Below are 19,432 nucleotides of genomic sequence, written 5' to 3'. Positions count from 1 at the left end.
GTTATTGGAGGTGCCTAATGAGACCTTTGTCCCCTTTCTCCTTCATCTCCCCCACTTCTAGGCTTCATCTCTTTATTTCTTTGCAGCCTAATCTCCCGTCAAGAAAGATTTTGAAATCTGACAATAAAACATTTTCTGCCTTTTCCCTTAACTAACTGACTATTACCCTAGTAACCACATAAACCCTCTTACCCTAGAGTTGAATTCAGTGTAATACAACCATAACGGATGTGCTCTAAGTGCTATATAAAGATCAAAATACTCAAAAATAGGGATTTGTTTTTTTAAATTTAAACAAATTTTAAATTTGTTTTTTAAAGTTTTAATTTCTTTCATTATACTTTTTTATGATTTAACTTTTGAATACAAGTCCTCATAAAGATATAGCTAGAATTTCTATGGCAGAAGTTAACTATAAAAAATTTTTCAAAGCTGTAACCTTATGTAAAATATGAACTAACTCTTTAACAGTGGTTTCTGTGATGGCACATTTGAAGACAGCTAGCAGCAGCAGCAGCAGCAAAAATCCTGTATTTAACAATGGCTTTAATGTACCAGTGAAGCATTGAGGTTGAGGTGATCTTAGATCTTAGACCATACTTTGGCTCTGGAGTGAGATAGACCAGGCTCACATTGCTGTCCTTCAGCTTTGTAACTTTAGGCCACCAAGTCAACCTACCCAGATTTGGGTTCTTTTAGAAAAATGAGGGTTATAATATTAGGGATTTTATAAATATTAAATGAATTGAATAGCATAGTGTGTGAATATTGCTTAGCACAATACCCACTACACCATAAGTAAGCCCTGAGCTTCATTTCGTACTTTACTCAAGTTCTCTTGGACCAATAAAAGTCTGTTCTGAACACTATTCAGAAACACAACTTGGGATGTGGGGAGGGTGTACCTTTTGCAGAATTCTTTTTAACAGTTCCTTCTTTCCTAGTAGCATCACTTTTATGTCCAGCAGAAATCACAGCTGGAGCATGTGCTTTGTATCAGGAAAATACTATTAAAGGATAAACTGAGGGTTTTTTTTCTTTTTTTTGAGAGTTCAAATTAAGGTTATATTTATTTTGCTTTAAATGGCCACAAACGTGTCTTTTAAAAGTCCCTTATCCGATTCATTAAAGTGTTTCGTTTTGGAATCCTAAAGTGTAGTAAAAAGTCAGTTTAAAGCAAGTCTCTGCAGTTACCTTTAATAAATCTTTAAGTTTGTTTAAATAATATTTTTAAAGTATTCTTCTACTCCAAAGAAATAAGCATTATTGCTGTAATTTCTCTTATTGTTTGGTTGTTTTACAGAAAAATTAGAATTAGGGCTAAGAAAATTCATTTGATTGCCTTTGTATGATCATACTTTTAAAAACGTCATTGCTAGTATGTACTGAGTATTTTGAATTATCTAGGTCTAAGAAGTTAACAAAGAGTTTAAAGAAAAAGTAGGTACCCATCTCTGGGCAGAGTCTCCCTGGTGGACCACCATCTCTAGGCTAATTTATGCATGCTAATTTACTTTATCTTAGGGATCCTGCCTTTCAGATGATTACAGTTACCAAGAAAACAGGCCTTGGTCTGAAGATCCTAGGAGGAATTAACCGGAATGAAGGTCCATTGGTATATATTCAGGAAATCATTCCTGGAGGAGACTGTTATAAGGTAAAAACGAAGATAAAATAACTCTTCACCTAAAAGACAAAACCACTAGTGATGAGGTTTGTTTCATCATCAGTAAGTTTTTTATGTTAATTGAGTGTCTACTGTGACCATTTCTCAGTGAAAGACACAGAGAGTGGAAGTAGGCCTTCACACTCAAGGAGCTTTAACCTAACAAATGCATAAGAAAAAAGTGAATTAAATATGAAAATAGCAGATTTTAAGCTCTAACTAAAGGCTATATATTTTTAATTATATGCTGTTCAACTTTTATCCTAAGTCTGTCTGAGAGAAATCATATCTAAAGACATGTTCTCTATTCATTGCTCTGAGTTTGGGTTAACTTAGATCAGTTAAACTGTTCATTTGGCCTCTCTTAAATGCAAAACAAAACTAAGCAAATAAAATCTACTCATTTGTGAATTTGCAGTAATTCTTGATAAGTTTGTTGTCACTTATTAGTTGTCCATATGAGAAATTAGATTTAGAATTAAGGATAGAAAGTATCTTTTTTAGGAATGAGAAAGCCTTACTCTTCTCATCACTGTAAGAAATACGTAAATCATGAATTCGTCTTTGCTCTTGTTGCTAGGAAGCTCAGATTTATATTTGAAGCACCTAGTTAACAAATTGGTTACTATATTTTCATTCTCATTTCTCTTGAATTTCATGTTATTTCTGTTTTGCTAACATGATTCTATATTTCTTTTGTTGAAAATTTCTTCCAATCCTTTTTGGAGAGATATATAAAGAATTTAATAAAATAGTCTATTAATATCAAGCTATTTAACATGAGACAGGATCCTCTTACAAAATTTGTTTATATTGTTCTTATTCTAGTTGTTTTTGTTAAATAAATAGTCCTACCCTTACCCCCTAGTCCTATCCTAAACACTGTTTAGCAAACAGTTTGTTTATTCAAGTGGATTTTTTTCCATGTTGGGAAAAAAAAATCAATTTAACCAAAACTTTCAAAGCAATAGACTTAAATTTTCTCAGCCTTGTGAAGATACTACAGTGTCTTCCTAATACACTTACCAAGCTGTAAGTGTTATACAGTAAGTATAGGATATTGTCTCTGGAGTAGGAAATCGCAACCCACTCTAGTATTCTTGCCTGGAGAATCCCGTGGACAGAGGAGCCTGGCAGGCTACCGTCCATGGGGTCGCAAAGCGTCAATCAGAGATGACTGAGCAACTGAGCATACAAACATACAATAGGATATTATAATGATAAAATTTTGGGCTCCTGAATTTTATTTATTAGCTAAATAAGAGTATACCTAAATGCTAAATTTAAACAAATTCAAACAAAAGAAAAAATTTTTCTTTTAAGAATTGAGATATATTACTTTAGTTTTAAAGCTAAAGGTTGTGTGTATTCAGTATGGCTAAGCTATTTCTTAGACTATACTTGTAGTAATGCAGTGTACCTAACAAGTGATAAGAATTTACTTTTAAGAAAAACATCAATTTGTGCTTTTTTTCCCCCATGAAAAATATTTGTACTTAAAGTAATAGTAGTGACTAGGTGCTGAGTGACTCATCTCCTCTCAGCAATCACTGAATAAGAAATTATACCTGTAATATACATTTTCTCTTGCTGATTTTCTGAGAATTTCGTTGTTTGAAAGGTTATTAGAAAGCAAAACCATATAATAAAGTATATTCTGTATTTACCACTAGAGAGCAGCATTGAGTTATTAATGTATTTTTACAGTATTTGTGTCCAAGAGAAGAAAATTGCCAAAATAGAGAAGGATGTCGACAGAGAAGAATAAGCAGCTTACAGTTGCTTTTATGTTCTTCCTCAAGATGGAGAAGTACATACATCTTTTGCTCTGAGAAGACAAATTAATTCAATTTTGTATAAAAATATTTTTAATGAATTATAGAATTTACTTTGTTCTAAATACTGTGTTCTTGCCCCAAAAATCCCCATGGACAAAGGGGCCTGGTGGACACTCTGTGGTGTCGCAAAGAGTCGGATACAACTGAGCGACTAAACAACAGCAACAACAAATACTGTGTTAGGCTTGTTAATAAACTTCTAAAATGAACAAATTTCTGTATGTATATTCACAGAATAGGAAACAGAGGCTCATAGGTTATCCTTATTAAGTTGGTACACTGAGCAACCGTTAATATTTTTTAAATGCATATGAGTACTTTCACTTGCTGTAATTTTAACATTATATTGTTTCAGAGTTAATAATATAGCCAATCTCAAGCTTATAGATAGATTATATTTAATTTATATTTCCAAACTTTATAAATAGGGGGTTGTTGGAATTAATTATCTTTAGTTAATCATGACTAGCTGCCCCACCTTCCCCTCATACACACACAAAAATATTTTTCCTCTTGGAAGATATGAAATAGAATACTGGTTAAGTAACCAAAATGGTCATGTTTCTTTGAAAATAACATATTCAGAGTTCAAACTTGAAACATCTTGAAATGTTTTTGCTGCTTTAAGTAGGAAAGAAGATTCTTGATTCTCCCAACTCTAAGAGCTAGAGGTAGCCTATTGGTTAGGAACAACTATAATAGGTACTGAGTTAAGGGAAGGATTAAATATGGGAACTCCAAGGCTCTTTTCTCTCCACCAGCCAATTCCGTATCAGTTTGGAGTCCTCAGTGTTCAGTCTTAGAAATTTTGGGGAGTGAGACATTCCTTTGATCTTCATACACACATAACCAATTGCCTGATGCACATCTCCACTTGGATCTCTTCAAGGCATCTCACATACAACTTGTCTGAGGCAGGATTTATGATAGTCATGTCATACCTTCCATCTACCCATTTCTCCCCAAATAGGCCTTCTGCCAGTGTTCCCAGTTTCTGTGAATGACACCTTCCAATTGCACAAAGTCAGAAAACCAGATCTCATCCTAAATACTTCCTCTCCTTTAACACCCATATCTAATTCATTAGTACTTACTGTTGACTGTTTCTAAATAGCTCTTGAATCCATCAGTCTTCTTGATCTCCACTGCCATCACCTTTGTTTAAGTTGTCAACAGTTTATAGCAAACCTCACAGAGAGCGTTGTCTGCTCTTATGCACCATTCCTATTTCCCTCTCAACCAAGCCTACTAATACTTAATTGGCTACAAGGCTCTGTACAGGGTGACTTCTGCCCCTCGCTTCTCTGACTCGCCACCCTGTGCTTTCAGAGTAGCATCTTTCAGTCCTTGGAAGGGGCCAAGTTCTTTGTCATCTTGTATGCTGCTCCCCCTGGCTATCACTACCCCCATTACTGTTAAACATGAACCCAAAGACCACTTCCACAGAGAGGTATTCCCTGTGTTCCCTGCACCCGCCCCACCGCCCAAGTCTAGGGCCAGGTGTTTCCTGTCTGCACGCCTTTCCTTCCTATCTCCTGTCTGCTTGTTTCTTACCTTCATAGTCATCAGGGTCAGCTTGTGATCGTACATCAGTATCTGTGACTGTGTTTACCAGCTCTGCCTGAACCACAAATCTGAGGATGTTTCCTAAGTGCACAGATCTTATCTGTTTTATTCACAATAATACCTTTAGTCCCTAGCATGGTACTTGACACATATTGATTACTAAATTAATAACCAATGAATGAGTAAATCTTTAGTCATGTTGCTGAGAATTACTGATTTGCCTGTTTACCTTTCAACTGCTGCTATCTGGGCTCCACACCAAAGTGTCTTTTCTTCCTAACTCTTTGTGTCTAATTCTGAACAATACTTTTTTTTTTCTTTCTCTATTTGTACTGTAAGGAGAGCAGGCAGGAATCAGACATTTTTCTTCAAACCTGATATATTTTGTTTACCTGATTCTAGAGTACACACACACACATAGTCAGCTCTCCATATCCTTAGGTTCCAAAGCTATAGGCTCAACCAACCTCAAATTGAAAATATTCAAAAAAACAAATTCCAGAAAATTCCAAAAAGCAAACTTGAATTTGCCATAAAACAATTATTTACATGGCATCTGCATTGTATTAGGTATGATAAGTAATCTAGAGATGATTTAAAGTATACAGGGAAGATATGCATAGATTTCATGCAGCTATTACAGCATTTCATGTAAGTTACTTGAGCATCCATGGATTTTGGTATCCAACACCGAGAAATGACTGTATGCATATAGATACACACCAATATTTATAAAACAGATGTATAGATAAGTAATTACGTGTGTATGTACATGCACATGTGTGCATGCTAAGTTGCTTCAGTCATGTCTGACTCTTTGTGACCCCATGGACTGCAGCCTGCCAGGCTCCTGTGTCCATGAAGACACAGGCACGAATACTGGAATGGGTTGCCATGCCCTGCTCCAGGAGATCTTCCCAATCCAGGGATCAAACTCGCATCTTTTATGTCTCCTGTATTGGCAGGTGTGTTCTTTACCACTAGCACCACCTAGGATGTTCTGTACACACACATAGGAGTTTGTGTGTGTACATATGTCTAAATGTATATATTTTCTCTCTAGCATCTCTGAAATTGAAATGGATCTTATAGTAAATGTCATAGTGTAACTGACAGCGTATTTTCTCTTAGCATTACATAAGATAATGGTGTATCTCATAATCAGTATTACGGATCTTAGATGTGATATATTCAGGATTTTTTTGGGGGGGGGTCCAATCTTATAGATTAAGACAAAGATCATATAAATGGATACTAGTAGTCATTGCTCACAAAGGACTATAGCTGGACATATCTAACTTTGAAAAGATAGCTATTTTTAGGATATGGTGTGTCACTGGAACCTGGGACAAAGGCTTTTTGGATAGGTAGGACAAAGATCTCTAGATGACAAGAGGCAGAGAAGCCAATCCTTTGGTGGGAGCTAAAGCAGTGGGAGCCAAGAGGATTCACATTTCAATGTCACATACTTTTCTCCTTTGCCGCTGTTATTTGTGTTAGAGCCACCTTAATTTCCTCAGTGTTTCCTGGGCCTCTTTCATTTATTGTAGACCTGTTCTGTACTTGGCACTATGCTCAGGGAAATAACCATGAAAAGGGCATAGTTCTGGTCAGTTGAAAGAATGTGTGCTGTTAATTTGGGAGTTGCTGAAGTAATATAGTCTAATGGGGAAGAAAAAGATATGTAAACAAATAAGGATAGTACAGAGTAAGTACAGTAATATAGAAAAGTGAAAGTGCTTTTGGAGCAAAAATAAGGAGGCAGTTAAGTAAATCTAGGGAGTTGGAGAAAACCTACAGCATAGATAATGTTTGAATTTGGCAGTGAAGTTTAAGTGAGAGTTCATCAGACAGACGTGTCAAGGTGAGTGGTGGCGTTCTAGACAAGAATTAATATGTATAAGCACACTAAAGTTTGAAAGACCGTGGCAGATTTGAAGAACATTTTCTGAGAATACGATGAAGAATTTACATGCTGAGGAGGAAAAGTGGATATGAGGCTAGAAAAAGTAGGCTGCATCTAGTTTGTTGTTCTAGGTTTGGGAAATTCAGGAATTTCAGATATTCCCGTCAGTGGACAGTCATCAAGGGTTCTTAATTTGAGGATTGGGAGGATTAAATTTTCTATCATTGTGAAAATTGCCTTCAACAGATACGGGAATCTGATTCACCTCTCCGTAACACCTACAATGTGTTAGGATTTTATATGCGTTATTTATCACAGCAACCTGTGCAATAGGTACTTATTCCTCACCTCACAGCTAAGGAAATGAGTCTCATGGAGATTAAATAAATTGCCTGCATTCTTGTTAATAACTGGTATTGTGAGAAGATACCTCCACTGACACTTAATGAAATTATGGGAAAGGAATCCAAAAGCTCGCAGGAACAGTCTTATTGTGTTGAGAAATACTGAGTTAGAGTCAGGCTATGTAGATAGTTTCTGATACTGTGGTCATACATTGTTTGGTAAACTGTGTAATAGTTGTTATAATATGAAATGGAGAGTGTTGGCAGTTTTTAACAGAAGTATTCAAGTATTCAAGAATACATTATTATTTCAACATGTTTATAAATGTCAACGAGAAAGAATTCATACTGAAGCTGGGTGTGTGAAAGTGCTTGGCACCTTGCCTGTCATGTTGTGTGGTTGCTCAGTAAGTGCTGAATCAGAATCGAGACAGTGTGGAAGAGGCCTTGGCAAATCCCTGAAGTCACTATCTTCACAGACACATTAATCAAGCTGGGGTAGAATTCACAGGCTTTGAATGCCAGACTTTTACAGAAATAGCTTTGTTTTAGTTTGCAGGTTCTGACTTTTAAACCAGTTCAGAAATTCACATGATCAGCTAAGATCTTATTCTTGGAGGCAAAAGAAAAAGAAAAAAAAAAAAAACTGCTGCAAGTACTCTTTAGAAAGAAAAATATATATAAACACCAGCAGCCACAGTCAGAGACTTTCTTCTTCTCTTCTCTGACTCTTGTCTTCTTGGAAAACACTACTTCAGTACATTGGTGTACCTTAATATTAATATAAGATGTGTTAAATTGCCTTCTGAGAGCTTTTTCTCTGTATGACTAATACCATGTGGCCGGAGAAGAGATTGTGGGAGAAGGTAGGTCACCTCAATCCTGTTACCGACCTCTGTTTTCTGAAGGTCTTTTCTCCATAACACTAACAACCAGCTGTGGTTTCTATAAGATACACACAGAGAGGAACTGTCTCTGGTGATTTAGAATTTAGTTCTTTGTGGATGAGATGCACCTCCTGCATCCTCTTCCTTCACCTTATCTCATTGTTTATGAACATCTTAGCTAGCAATCTGTGGAGTTCAAATTTGAATTCAGATCTATCTGGTTTCCATGCCTCATTCTCTTTTCTTCTCACCAGTCCACTGCCTCTGAAGGCTCCTGCCCAAATAGCAGACAGTGGAGTTACCATCTGGCTTATAGTCATCATCATGGAATTTTCCCTTTCCAAGGAAGTTTAATAAAAACCAGGAACTGTTAATACTAAGAGTGTTTAGGGTAAAACAAAACAACCAAATATTTACTGTCCACCACCCCAATTTTCAAAGAACCTTTTTCCCCTTGTCAGAATCCTTCAAATGCTTTGCTTCAATGAAGCAGAGCTTCCTTCATTGTTCCCTTTCTTTCCCTAAGTTATTGCCAGGCTTTGGGATATAAGTAAATAGTAGTGTAGGCATTAAATTTCAGTTATAATCTACCTTTTTAAGCTGATTCTAAGGAAGAATTTTTTGCAGATTCCAAATGGGATAGAGTTGGATTTAACAGATTTTTTAAGCTAGATTTTAAGCTAGATTTAAGCTAGATTTTTAAAAAATCACTGTTTGACCCTACTTCCAATGCAAATTTTGGAATATAGAACCAAAATAAAATTAATCTAGTTAGAAACATTGTTGAGCTTAAATGTCATGAAATTAAAGTCACTCAGTCATGTCCAACTCTTTGCAATCCCAAGGACTATGCAGTCCTTGGAATTCTTCAGACCAGAATACTGGAGTGGGTAGCCGTTCCCTTCTCCAAGAGATCTTCCTGACCCAGGAATTGAACTGGGGTCTCCCGCATTGCAGGAGGATTCTTTACCAACTGAGCCACCAGGGAAGCCCTAAATGTTATGAGTGTTTGCTTTATTTCAATGGGATGGAAATTTTCTCTTCTTTTTAATAATGTAACATTTTATACATACAAAAAGATATTGGAGCAGATACCTAACTTATAAAGCATAATGATGAAATGAACACCCATGAGTGCACTTAGACTTCACTGTTTGACTTAAGTAGAAAATATTACTACTAAGTCTTCCTATGTGTTTCCCTCCCACTCCATTATATTCTCCACCCTCCTTTTCAGAATTAAGTGCTCCCCTGAATTTTGTTTGTTCTTTGGTAACTTTTACTAGCCTTATCTTTTTGCCTGTGGCAAAAAGGTTGTTTTGTTTCTTTGTTTGTCACCATTTCACTTTAACCTCTAGGAAGTGACATCCTCAGGCTAATGTTTAGCATATTTAATCGCAAGTTCTCCTATGTAAATTTCTAAGTATAGTCTGAACATAGTTGACTTCAATGCATATGTTATCAAAGTCTGTCATCAGGCTTGATTTTATAAAATATTACAAAATCAGCTCCTTCATTTTACTGAACATGGAGGATCCATATGGTAGATACTTTCTCCATGCTGCTTAGCCTTTTTCAGCATTACTATTGTGTTTGAGTCCCCATACATTGATCAAATGGAAGGAGGGGGAAAAAAATCACTTGTGAATATAGCAATTGTGTATTCTCAAACTTTGCTAGTTATATTTAATCACATACTTATAAAATCCAAATTAGTTTTCAAATACTATATATTTTAAATCAAATTGACTTTGTGGTTTTATGTTTATATTTCAGAATGGTCATAGGGTCATTATTCATTTAGATTATCTTATCTTTTATTACACAGTATTAGAAATAGCATGTTTATATTTATTTACCTTCCTGTATACTCAGTGTTCAGTGTAAGAGATAATAATGAATACATTTTTAAAAAAAGCATTGTTACTCAACAGTAAAGTAACCATAAATCACCATTGTTATATATAATGCAGTTCAAATCAAAGATTAGTTATCCAAGGATATAGCTTAGACGATAAGGCTTTTTAAAAGCTATTTCCTTGAATTTGTGGAATTTACTTAAATACCCTCAGGGGTAAAAATGCTTTTTAGCTTTATAAACTTTTCCCTAGTTGTAGAAATAATGCTTTCTGTATTTGTACTAATGATTGAGAAGCATCTTAGGAACTGAAAATGAAGAGAGTTCATTTTTCCTTTTCCGGTTTGAATTAAAAGACGAATGAAAACCAAGAAAACTTACCTAATGTATACATTAAATCTTGTAACATTTATGCTTTGTCTTATACAGTTAAGCTAGTTTTAGGCAAGGGGACTTCCCAAGTAGCTTAGTGGTAAAGAAACTGCTTGTCAAAGCAGAAGAAGCAGGAGATGCAGGTTCAGTCCCTGAGTCGGGAAGATCCTCTGGAGGAGGAAATGGCAAACCCACTCCAGTATTCTTGAACAGAGGAGCCTGGTGGGCTATAGGCAGTGGGGTTGCAGGAGTCGGACATGACTGAGCACACACGCATATAGTCATTGGCAGAGATAGGTCCTGGAAAAGACAATGCCAGGCAGCCAGTTAAGATTGGTTGTTATTAGTAGGATGTCAGTAGAACTCCTTGTATAACCAACTGGTTCTTTGTCAGTCACAGGAAGGACAGCAGATCCAAAAATGACGATGTCTGACCATGAACAGAAATGTAGGTAGAATCAATTTAGATAAGATCATTGGCAGAATTTTAAAAAATTCTAACTGTGAAATAACTCTTAATGTGTGATGGGTTGAAAGATACAGGAATGCTCAGAAACTAAACTGAATGAGTCTTATATCCTGAAATATCCTAGAATGATTTGGCCTACTTTATCACAGACAGACCTGTTTTTATCTCATACAACTGAACTTTTAAAACAGACTTCTTTTCCTAGTATACCAGGCTGTGTCTTCATATCTTCAGGATACCTTAACATGAAAGTTTATTCTAGGAATACATGAACATTTCCATTTCATTCATGTGTATTAGCAAAGTGAAAGTCACTCAGTTGTGTCTGAATCTTTGTGACCCCATGGAATACACAGTCCATGGAATTCTCCAGGCCAGACTACTGGAGTGGGTAGACTTTCCCTTCTCCAGAGAATCTTCCCAACCCAGGAATCAAACCCAGGTCTTACGCATTGCAGGTAGATTCTTTACCAGCTCAGCCACAAGGGAAGCCCAAGATTACTGGATTGGGTAGCCTTTCCCTTCTCCAAGGGATCTTCCTGACCCAGGAATAGATCTGGGGTCTTCCGGATTACAGGCAGATTCTTTATGAACTGAGCTATCAGGAAAACGTGTATGTTACCAAGCCAGACTTTAATAAAAACTTTTTACTATTGGGATTCTTTGTCAAAAATTTTCTTTTTATTCTTTTCTTTAAGTCATTCTTTACTAATACTGTGCTTTGCTTTAATTGTATCAAATTAATACACAGAAATCCCTTGCATTCCTATGCACTAACAATGAGAAAACAGAAAGAGAAATTAAGGAAACAATCCCATTCACCATTAAAATGAAAAGAATAAAATACTTAGAAATGAATTTACCTAAAAAAACAAAAGACCTATGTATAGAAAACTATAAAACACTGATGAAAGAAATCAAAGATGACACAAATAGATGGAGAAATATACCATGTTCATGGATTGGAAGAATCAATATAGTGAAAATGAGTATACTTCCAAAAGCAATCTACAGATTCAGTGCAATTCCCCATCAAGCTACCAATGGCATTTTTCACAGAACTAAAACAAATAATTTCACAATTGGTATGGAAACATATAAAACCTCAAATAGCCAAAGCAATCTTGAGAAAGAAGAATGGAACTGGAGGAATCAACCTGCCTGACTTCAGGCTCTACTACAAAGTTACAGTCATCAAGACAGTATGGTACTGGCACAAAGACAGAAGTACAGATCAATGGAACAAAATAGAAAACCCAGAGATAAATCCATGCACCTGTGGACACCTTATCTTCAACAAAGGAGGCAAAAATATACAATGGAGAAAAGACAATCTCTCTAGCAAGTGGTGCTGGGAAAACTGGTCAACCACTTGTAAAAGAATGAAACTAGAACACTTTCTAACACCATACACAAAAATAGACTTAAAATGGATTAAAGATCTAAATGTAACACCAGAAACTATAAAACTTCTAGAAGAAAACATAGGCAGAGCACTCTCTGACATAAATCACAGGGAGATCCTTTATGACCCATCTCCCAGAGTAATGGAAATAAAAGCAAAAATAAACAAATGGGACCTAATGAAACTTAAAAGCTTTTGCACAATGAAGGAAACTATAAGCAAGGTGCAAAGACAGCCTTCAGAATGTGAGAAAATAATAGCAAATGAAGCAACTGACAATTAATCTCAAAAACATACAAGCAGCTCAATACCAGAAAAATAAATGACCCAATCAAAAAATGGGCCAAAGAACTAAACAGACATTTCTCCAAAGAAGACATACAGGTGGCTAACCAACACATGAAAAGATGCTCAACATCACTCATTATCAGAGAAATGTAAATCAAATCCACAGTGAGGTACCATCTCGCACCCATCAGAATGGCTGCCATCAAAAAGTCTACAAACAATAAATGCTGGAGAAGATGTGAAGAAAAGGGAACCCTCTTACACTGTTGGTGGGAAGGCAAACTAGTACAGCCACTATGGAGAACAGTGTGGAGATTCCTGAAAAAGCTGAAAATAGAACTGCCATATGACCCAGCAATCCCACTGCTGGGCATACACACCAAGGAAACCAGAATTGAAAGAGACACATGTACCCCAGTGTTCATTGCAGCACTGTTTACAATAGCTAGGACATGAAAGCAAGCTAGATGTCCATCAGCAGACGAATGGATAAGAAAGCTGTGGTACATATACACCATGGAATATTACTCAGCTATTAAAAAGAACACATTTTACTCAGTTCTAATGAGGTGGATGAAACTGGAATCTATTATACAGAGTGATGTGAGTCAGAAAGAAAAACACCAATACAATATATTAATGCATATATATGGAATTTAGAAAGATGGTAGTGACAACCCTATATGTGAGACAGCAAAGACCACAGGTATAAAGAACAGACTTTTGTACTCTGTGGGAGAAGGCAAGGGTGGGATTATTTGAGAGAATGGCATTGAAACATGTATATTACTGTGTGTGAAATAGATGACCAGTGCAAGCTTGATGCATGAAGCAGGGAACTCAAAGCTGGTGCACTGGGCCAACCCAGAAGGATGGGATGGGGAGGGAGGTGGGAAGAGGGTTCAGGACTGGGGGACACATGTACACCCATGGCTGATCATGTCAATGTATGCTAAAAACACCACAGTATCGTAATAAATTAATTAAAATTTTTAAAATTGTGTCAATAATGTTTTTAAGAAACACCTTAATCAGTTTCTTTACAAATATTACTATTTTTGTTAGGATGGACGTTTGAAACCAGGAGATCAACTTGTCTCAATAAACAAGGAGTCTATGATTGGTGTATCATTTGAAGAAGCAAAAAGCATAATTACCAGAGCCAAGTTGAGGTAACTATTCTAGCCATAAGATAGAATGAATCATTTAGCATGTCTCTGTAAAAATAGAAATTTAAGTTGTCCTAGTACTGTAGACCCAAAACAAGTCTTTTCTGCTAATATTTGAAATGTCATCTTAGAATTCAATTGTACTGTATCCATAAAGTGATTTCTTTTTAATGCTAGGTCAGAATCTGCTTGGGATATAGCATTCATAAGACAGAAATCTGACAGCAGCCATTTAGAAAATCCATCTTGTTCATCCCATTTACAAGTTACAGGAGAATATGGACCTCAAGCCTCAAAATTTAGCCTTATTTCTTCTCCTCCTGAAATACTAATTCCAAAGACCTCATCTACTCCCAAATCTACAGATGCCATTTTACCTTCTTTTAGGAGGAATCAGGTAATCTTGTATTTCTGTTTCTCTGTTTGTCCATAAACCCCTGTGTGTCATTATGTTTGTTGTATACATAATAGAACTATAATTTTGGTAATACAGTTCGTTAACCAATTGGTATTTCCTTGAAAGATCTTTTTTGTTTAAGATTTTTATGCTGTGCTATTAATAATTTTTCAGGTCAATGTATTCTATGTCAGGAAAGTCATAATCAGGAATGGCATCATGAAGATATGCTTAGATATGCTCAAAACTGTGATATGAAATGTTATATTTATTTTCAGATAGTCTCTCATATTGTTCCATTCATTATTTTTTTTCTGTCTTCTGATTGACTGAAGACGAGCAGTCTTCCTTTCTGTTCCTCAGCTCTTTTCCGCACAGTGTAGGTGGATATTGTTCCCTCACATGCATATGCTGGAATGTAATTCTGCTTTGTTGCTGTTCAGTCGCTAAGTCATCTCCCACTCTTTGCAACCCCATGGACTGCAGGATCTCAGGCTTCCCTGTCCTTCACTGTCTCCTGGAGTTTGCTCAAACTCATGTCCATTGAGTTGGCAGTGCCATCCAGCCATCTCATCCTTTGTCACCCACTTCTCCTCCTGCCTTCAATCTTTCCCAGAATCAGGGTCTTTAACAATGAATCACACAAAAGGGGGAGTTTCTACATGGAAATCAATATAATTACAGTCATCCTTTGATATCTGTAGATATCCAGGACAACCTCCTCCCACAGCCCCCACAGCAGATACCTGAATCCAAGGATGCTAAAGTTTCTTGTATACAGTGGTGTTATATTTGCATATAATCTATGCATACCCTCCCCTTATATTTTATACCATCTCTAGATTACACTTAATAGCTAATACAGTATAAATGCTATGTATATAGTTGCTGGTGCTGCAAATTCAAGTTTTGCTTTTTGGAACTTTCTGGAATTTTTAAAAATAGTTTCAATTTGCTGTTGATTGAATATGCAGATGCAAAACTGGCAGATACAAAGGGATGACTGTAATTACTAATCGCTACAGTGCAGTTAATAATGAATTATAGAATAGAGCATATAAAATAAACTTGAAACTCAAGTAGGCTTTTAGTCAGTGGGATAAAATTCATCATAGGTATGTTCAGTTTTGGGTCCATGCTAATTAGATATAGAGTTTAAGATTTTCTCTTAGCCCTTATACTTTTTCATTTGGGGCTATAATACCTTTTCAGAGACATGGTACATAGCCTTATATTTTGTTATCCTTGGTTATGGTAGAGCTAAAAGCAGCTGTTACTTTAATTCTGAATTGCTTTGTTTGAAGGTAAATATACCAAAATTTTAAAGGTTTCATGTTTTCAGAACTGTTGCTTTAATCTCATTAATCATTCTTTTTATGTTAACATGAACACCTAGTCTGGTCTTTGACCTACTTTAGAAAATGACATTTCATATTCCTCATTTTCTTTCTTAGATAAAAACTGGATACAAGAAAACAGAACAGGTTCCAGTTAGTTCTTCAGACAACAGTCCTACAGATATGTCTAATACAGGTAAATGCACATTTAATTCCTTTTCCCTGTTATTTTCTTCAATTACTCTCTCAATGAGGAGTGCATAAGGTGACAATAGACTTTAAAGAAGAGTGCATTATTTCTTTTTTCTTCATTGGATAAAAGAGAAAAATTAATCTATCATGCAGTGGTCTCTGTTAGATTATGACTTTTATTGAAAATTTTCCTGAACAAGGGATTGAAATTTTAAAAGATACATTATCATAATAGTGTCTATGAAGCTGTAATAATCAATGGACTGTTGAAACCACATAATGAAAAGTCTTATTTAAATCAAGATTAGGTTTCCTTGTCCTTTTAGTGAAATCCTGGTGAGGTATATTAAATGCACCTTTCAGAGAAATTATAGAAGAGAGCATGGCTTAAGAAAAGAAATATGTTTTATTTTCCTTGGAAGAGATTTTATAGATATAAATTGGAAAACACTTGAGTGTTATGAATTCAGTATTGTTGGTTCTTAATTTTCATGAAATGACTTTTTGTTGTTTTTGTTTTTTGTTTTTTGTTTTTTGTTTTTTTTTCATGTACAGTTGGGTTTATTTCCACATTAAGTTTGAAACTCTTGCTTTTGACAAGAGTACTACAGTAATTATATTAGGAATAGATACTTCCTACACTGTCAAATATATAAAAGTTCCTTCTGCATTTTCCTCAAACACTGATCAACACGCAGATTCAGTCCATATTTGCTTTCATTTATCTACTGAGTGTACCCAAGCTTCTTCTTCAGAGACTCTGGCATCTCAGGGGGAGGAGGGCGAGGGAACCTGAAGTAGACCTTCACAGAATCATAGATAAACCACTGTAGTGCAGTCAGAGTGCCGATCATGATGATTCGGGCAAAGAGTCCCTTCCATACACCTCTAAATCCAAGTCTCTTGAGGACCTGAGAGGCACTGCTACCCTTTTCTTTATTCAACACAGACACCACGGAATCGGCAGGGTGGGAAACAATGGCACAGAAGACTCCAGCTATGTAACCTGCCACAAATGTGACAACCAGCTGCTCTGGCTTTGAACATTCACTTCGGGGCTTGGGAACCACAAACTTGTACAATGCTTCAACAGTACGTTCAAAGCAGGCAAACTTCATCATGGTGTATGGTATCTGTCTCATCCAAAGAGGAGCAACCCCCTTGTAGAACGCCTTTAAGCCTTCTTCCTTATACATTTTGGGAGCTGCATCCCTCAGAGTGTTAGCATAACCTGGTTGGGTTTGAATTCGAACCTTAGCAGCTTCCATAGGAGCCAGAGCAATGTCAGCAAAGAATTCAGCACTGGCAGAGGCAGCCAAATACAGTGATGTGCGCCACAGATAGGCATTCTCCTCTCCAAGCATGTTGCTGTACAAAACCTTAAAGACTTCATAAAAGCCAAACTTGCAGAGCCCCTGCAGGGAGTAGCCAATGAAGGTCGGGGCCCCTCCTTTGGCCAAACCACGGAAACCATCCTCTTTGAGTGTAACTGAAAATCCATTAAAAATGCCCTTGTACTTCTGTGGGTCCACCTGCATACGGCATTTCACTAAATCCAGAGGAACAACAGCAGTGTGTGTCAGACCACAACTTAAGACCCCACCAAAGCCACACAGTGCATAAAACTTCGCGGAGCCATATTCACAACTGTACTCTTCTACCGCGGCGGCTGCCAGGTTGCGGGAGCGGCGGGGTGGGCCTGGGGGCACGGCGGGGTCGCTGCGGGGGCCCGCGAGACCATCGTGCACCAACTGCAGGTGGGGCGCGTTGAAGGGGTTCGCCCGCGCCAGGTGCACCACGGACGAGTACATCTTTTCCCTAAGATGGCGAACACACAACCGGTCCCACGGAAAGGTTGCAGCTCACCTTTTTGTTGTTTTTAAACAATAAAGGATTAATTGTGTAAGTTACCCATAAAAAAAGGATTTTTATCAATCAATAAAGTGTTTCCAGGCTCAAATATCAAGAACACAATCTTCCCCTTAAATTTTCTCCAAAAGTTAAATGAGAAAAAAAATTAAAGAAAAACTATCCTAATAGAAAATTGTGTAGAAAAGAAGAGTTAATTATGTGTCTAAATTATTAAGAAAATTGTTAATTATATATTTTAATCTTTAGTAGCATTGTGTAGATTAAAACCACAAAATAAGAGTTAGTAAAAATTTTATAGTGTCATAGTCTGGGTTCAGTTCAGTTCAGTTCAGTCGCTCAGTCTTGTCCAACTCTTTGCAACCCCATGAACCTCAGCACACCAGGCCTCCCTGTCCATCACCAACTCCCGGAGTCCACCCAAACCCATGTCCATCGAGTCAGTGATGCCATCCAAGCATCTCATCCTCTGTTGTCCCCTTCTCCTCCTGCCCTCAATCCCTCCCAGCATCAGGGTCTTTTCAAAAGAGTCAGTTCTTCGCATCTGGTGGCCAAAGGATTGGAGTTTCAGCTTCAGCATCAATCCTTCCAGTGAACACCCAGGACTGATCTCCTTTAGGATGGACTGGTTGGATCTCCTTGCAGTCCAAGGGACTCTCATGAGTCTTCTCCAACACCACAGTTCAAAAGCATCAATTCTTCAGCACTCAGCTTTCTTTATAGTCCAACTCTCACATCCATACATGACCACTGGAAAAACCATACCCTTGACTAGATGGACCTTTGTTGGCAAAGTAATATCTCTGCTTTTTAATATTCTATCTAAGTTGGTCATAACTTTCCTTCCAAGGAGTAAGCGTCTTTTAATTTCATGGCTGCAATCACCATCTGCAGTGATTTTGGAGCCCAGAAAAATAAAGTCAGCCACTGTTTCCACTGTTTCCCCATCTATTTCCCATGAAGTGATGGGACCGGATGCCATGATCTTAGTTTTCTGAATGTTGAGCTTTAAGCCAACTTTTTCACTCTCCTCTTTCACTTTCATCAAGAGGCTCTTTAGTTCTTCTTCACTTTCTGCCATAAGAGTGGTGTCATCTGCATATCTGAGGCTATTGATATTTCTCCCGTCAATCTTGATTCCAGCTTGTGCTTCCTCCAGCCCAGTGTTTCTCATGATGTACTCTGCATATAAGTTAAATAAGCAGGGTGACAATATACAGCCTTGACGTGCTCCTTTTCCTATTTGGATCCAGTCTGTTGTTCCATGTCCAGTTCTAACTGTTGCTTCCTGACCTGCATACAGGTTTCTCAAGAGGCAGGTCAGGTGGTCTGGTATTCCCATCTCTTTCAGAATTTTCCACAGTTTATTGCGATCCACACAGTCAAAGACTTTGGTACAGTCAATAAAGCCATACTCTGGGTTATTTTAGCAAAATACCACAGATTGGGTAACTTATAAACAGCAGACATTTATTTCTCACAGTTTTGGAGGCTAGAAGTCCAGGGTCATGGTGCCAGCATGGTCTGAGAGAAAGCCTTCTTGTGGTTGCAATTCTCATTGTGTCCTTACATGGTAGAAAAGTCTAGGGGGCTCTGTGAGTTCTCTTTTATAAGAACAGTAATTCCATTCATGAGGGCTCCACCGTCATGGTGTAAGCACCTCCCAATGGCCTCAGTTTCTAATACCATGATCTTGGGGGTTAGGATTTCAGCATAGAAATTTTGGGAGGACACAACATTCAGATTATAGCACGTAGCTCCTATACTTAACAGGAATTTATAGTGGTCCATAGTGGTTTCCCTGACTTGGAGCAGTATTTACCAGTGGGTTAGGAGCAATCTTTAGCCATCAATTGTATGCTTTTTTAC

General features: G+C 37.1%; 1 protein-coding gene and 1 pseudogene across 9 annotated transcripts in view; one reads left to right on the top strand and one right to left on the bottom strand.

The window, feature by feature from the left end:
* Positions 1-19,432, top strand: part of STXBP4 (syntaxin binding protein 4) — a 204,714-nt gene that overhangs the window by 28,560 nt on the left and 156,722 nt on the right. For 8 of the 9 annotated variants that reach the window (XM_065908595.1, XM_065908592.1, XM_065908597.1 and 5 more), the window contains 4 exons: positions 1,525-1,657; positions 13,665-13,771; positions 13,946-14,165; positions 15,620-15,698. In XM_065908595.1, coding sequence (XP_065764667.1) covers positions 1,525-1,657; positions 13,665-13,771; positions 13,946-14,165; positions 15,620-15,698 — 539 coding nt within the window. The remainder of the gene's footprint in view (positions 1-1,524; positions 1,658-13,664; positions 13,772-13,945; positions 14,166-15,619; positions 15,699-19,432) is intronic. The other variant, XM_065908598.1, reaches the window with a different exon arrangement.
* LOC136149120 (solute carrier family 25 member 3 pseudogene) lies at positions 16,220-17,554 on the bottom strand (annotated as a pseudogene).

This window comes from Muntiacus reevesi, chromosome 18, assembly GCF_963930625.1.
Source record: "Muntiacus reevesi chromosome 18, mMunRee1.1, whole genome shotgun sequence".
Taxonomy (NCBI): domain Eukaryota; kingdom Metazoa; phylum Chordata; class Mammalia; order Artiodactyla; family Cervidae; genus Muntiacus; species Muntiacus reevesi.
This window is presented reverse-complemented; position numbering and strand designations above follow the sequence as displayed.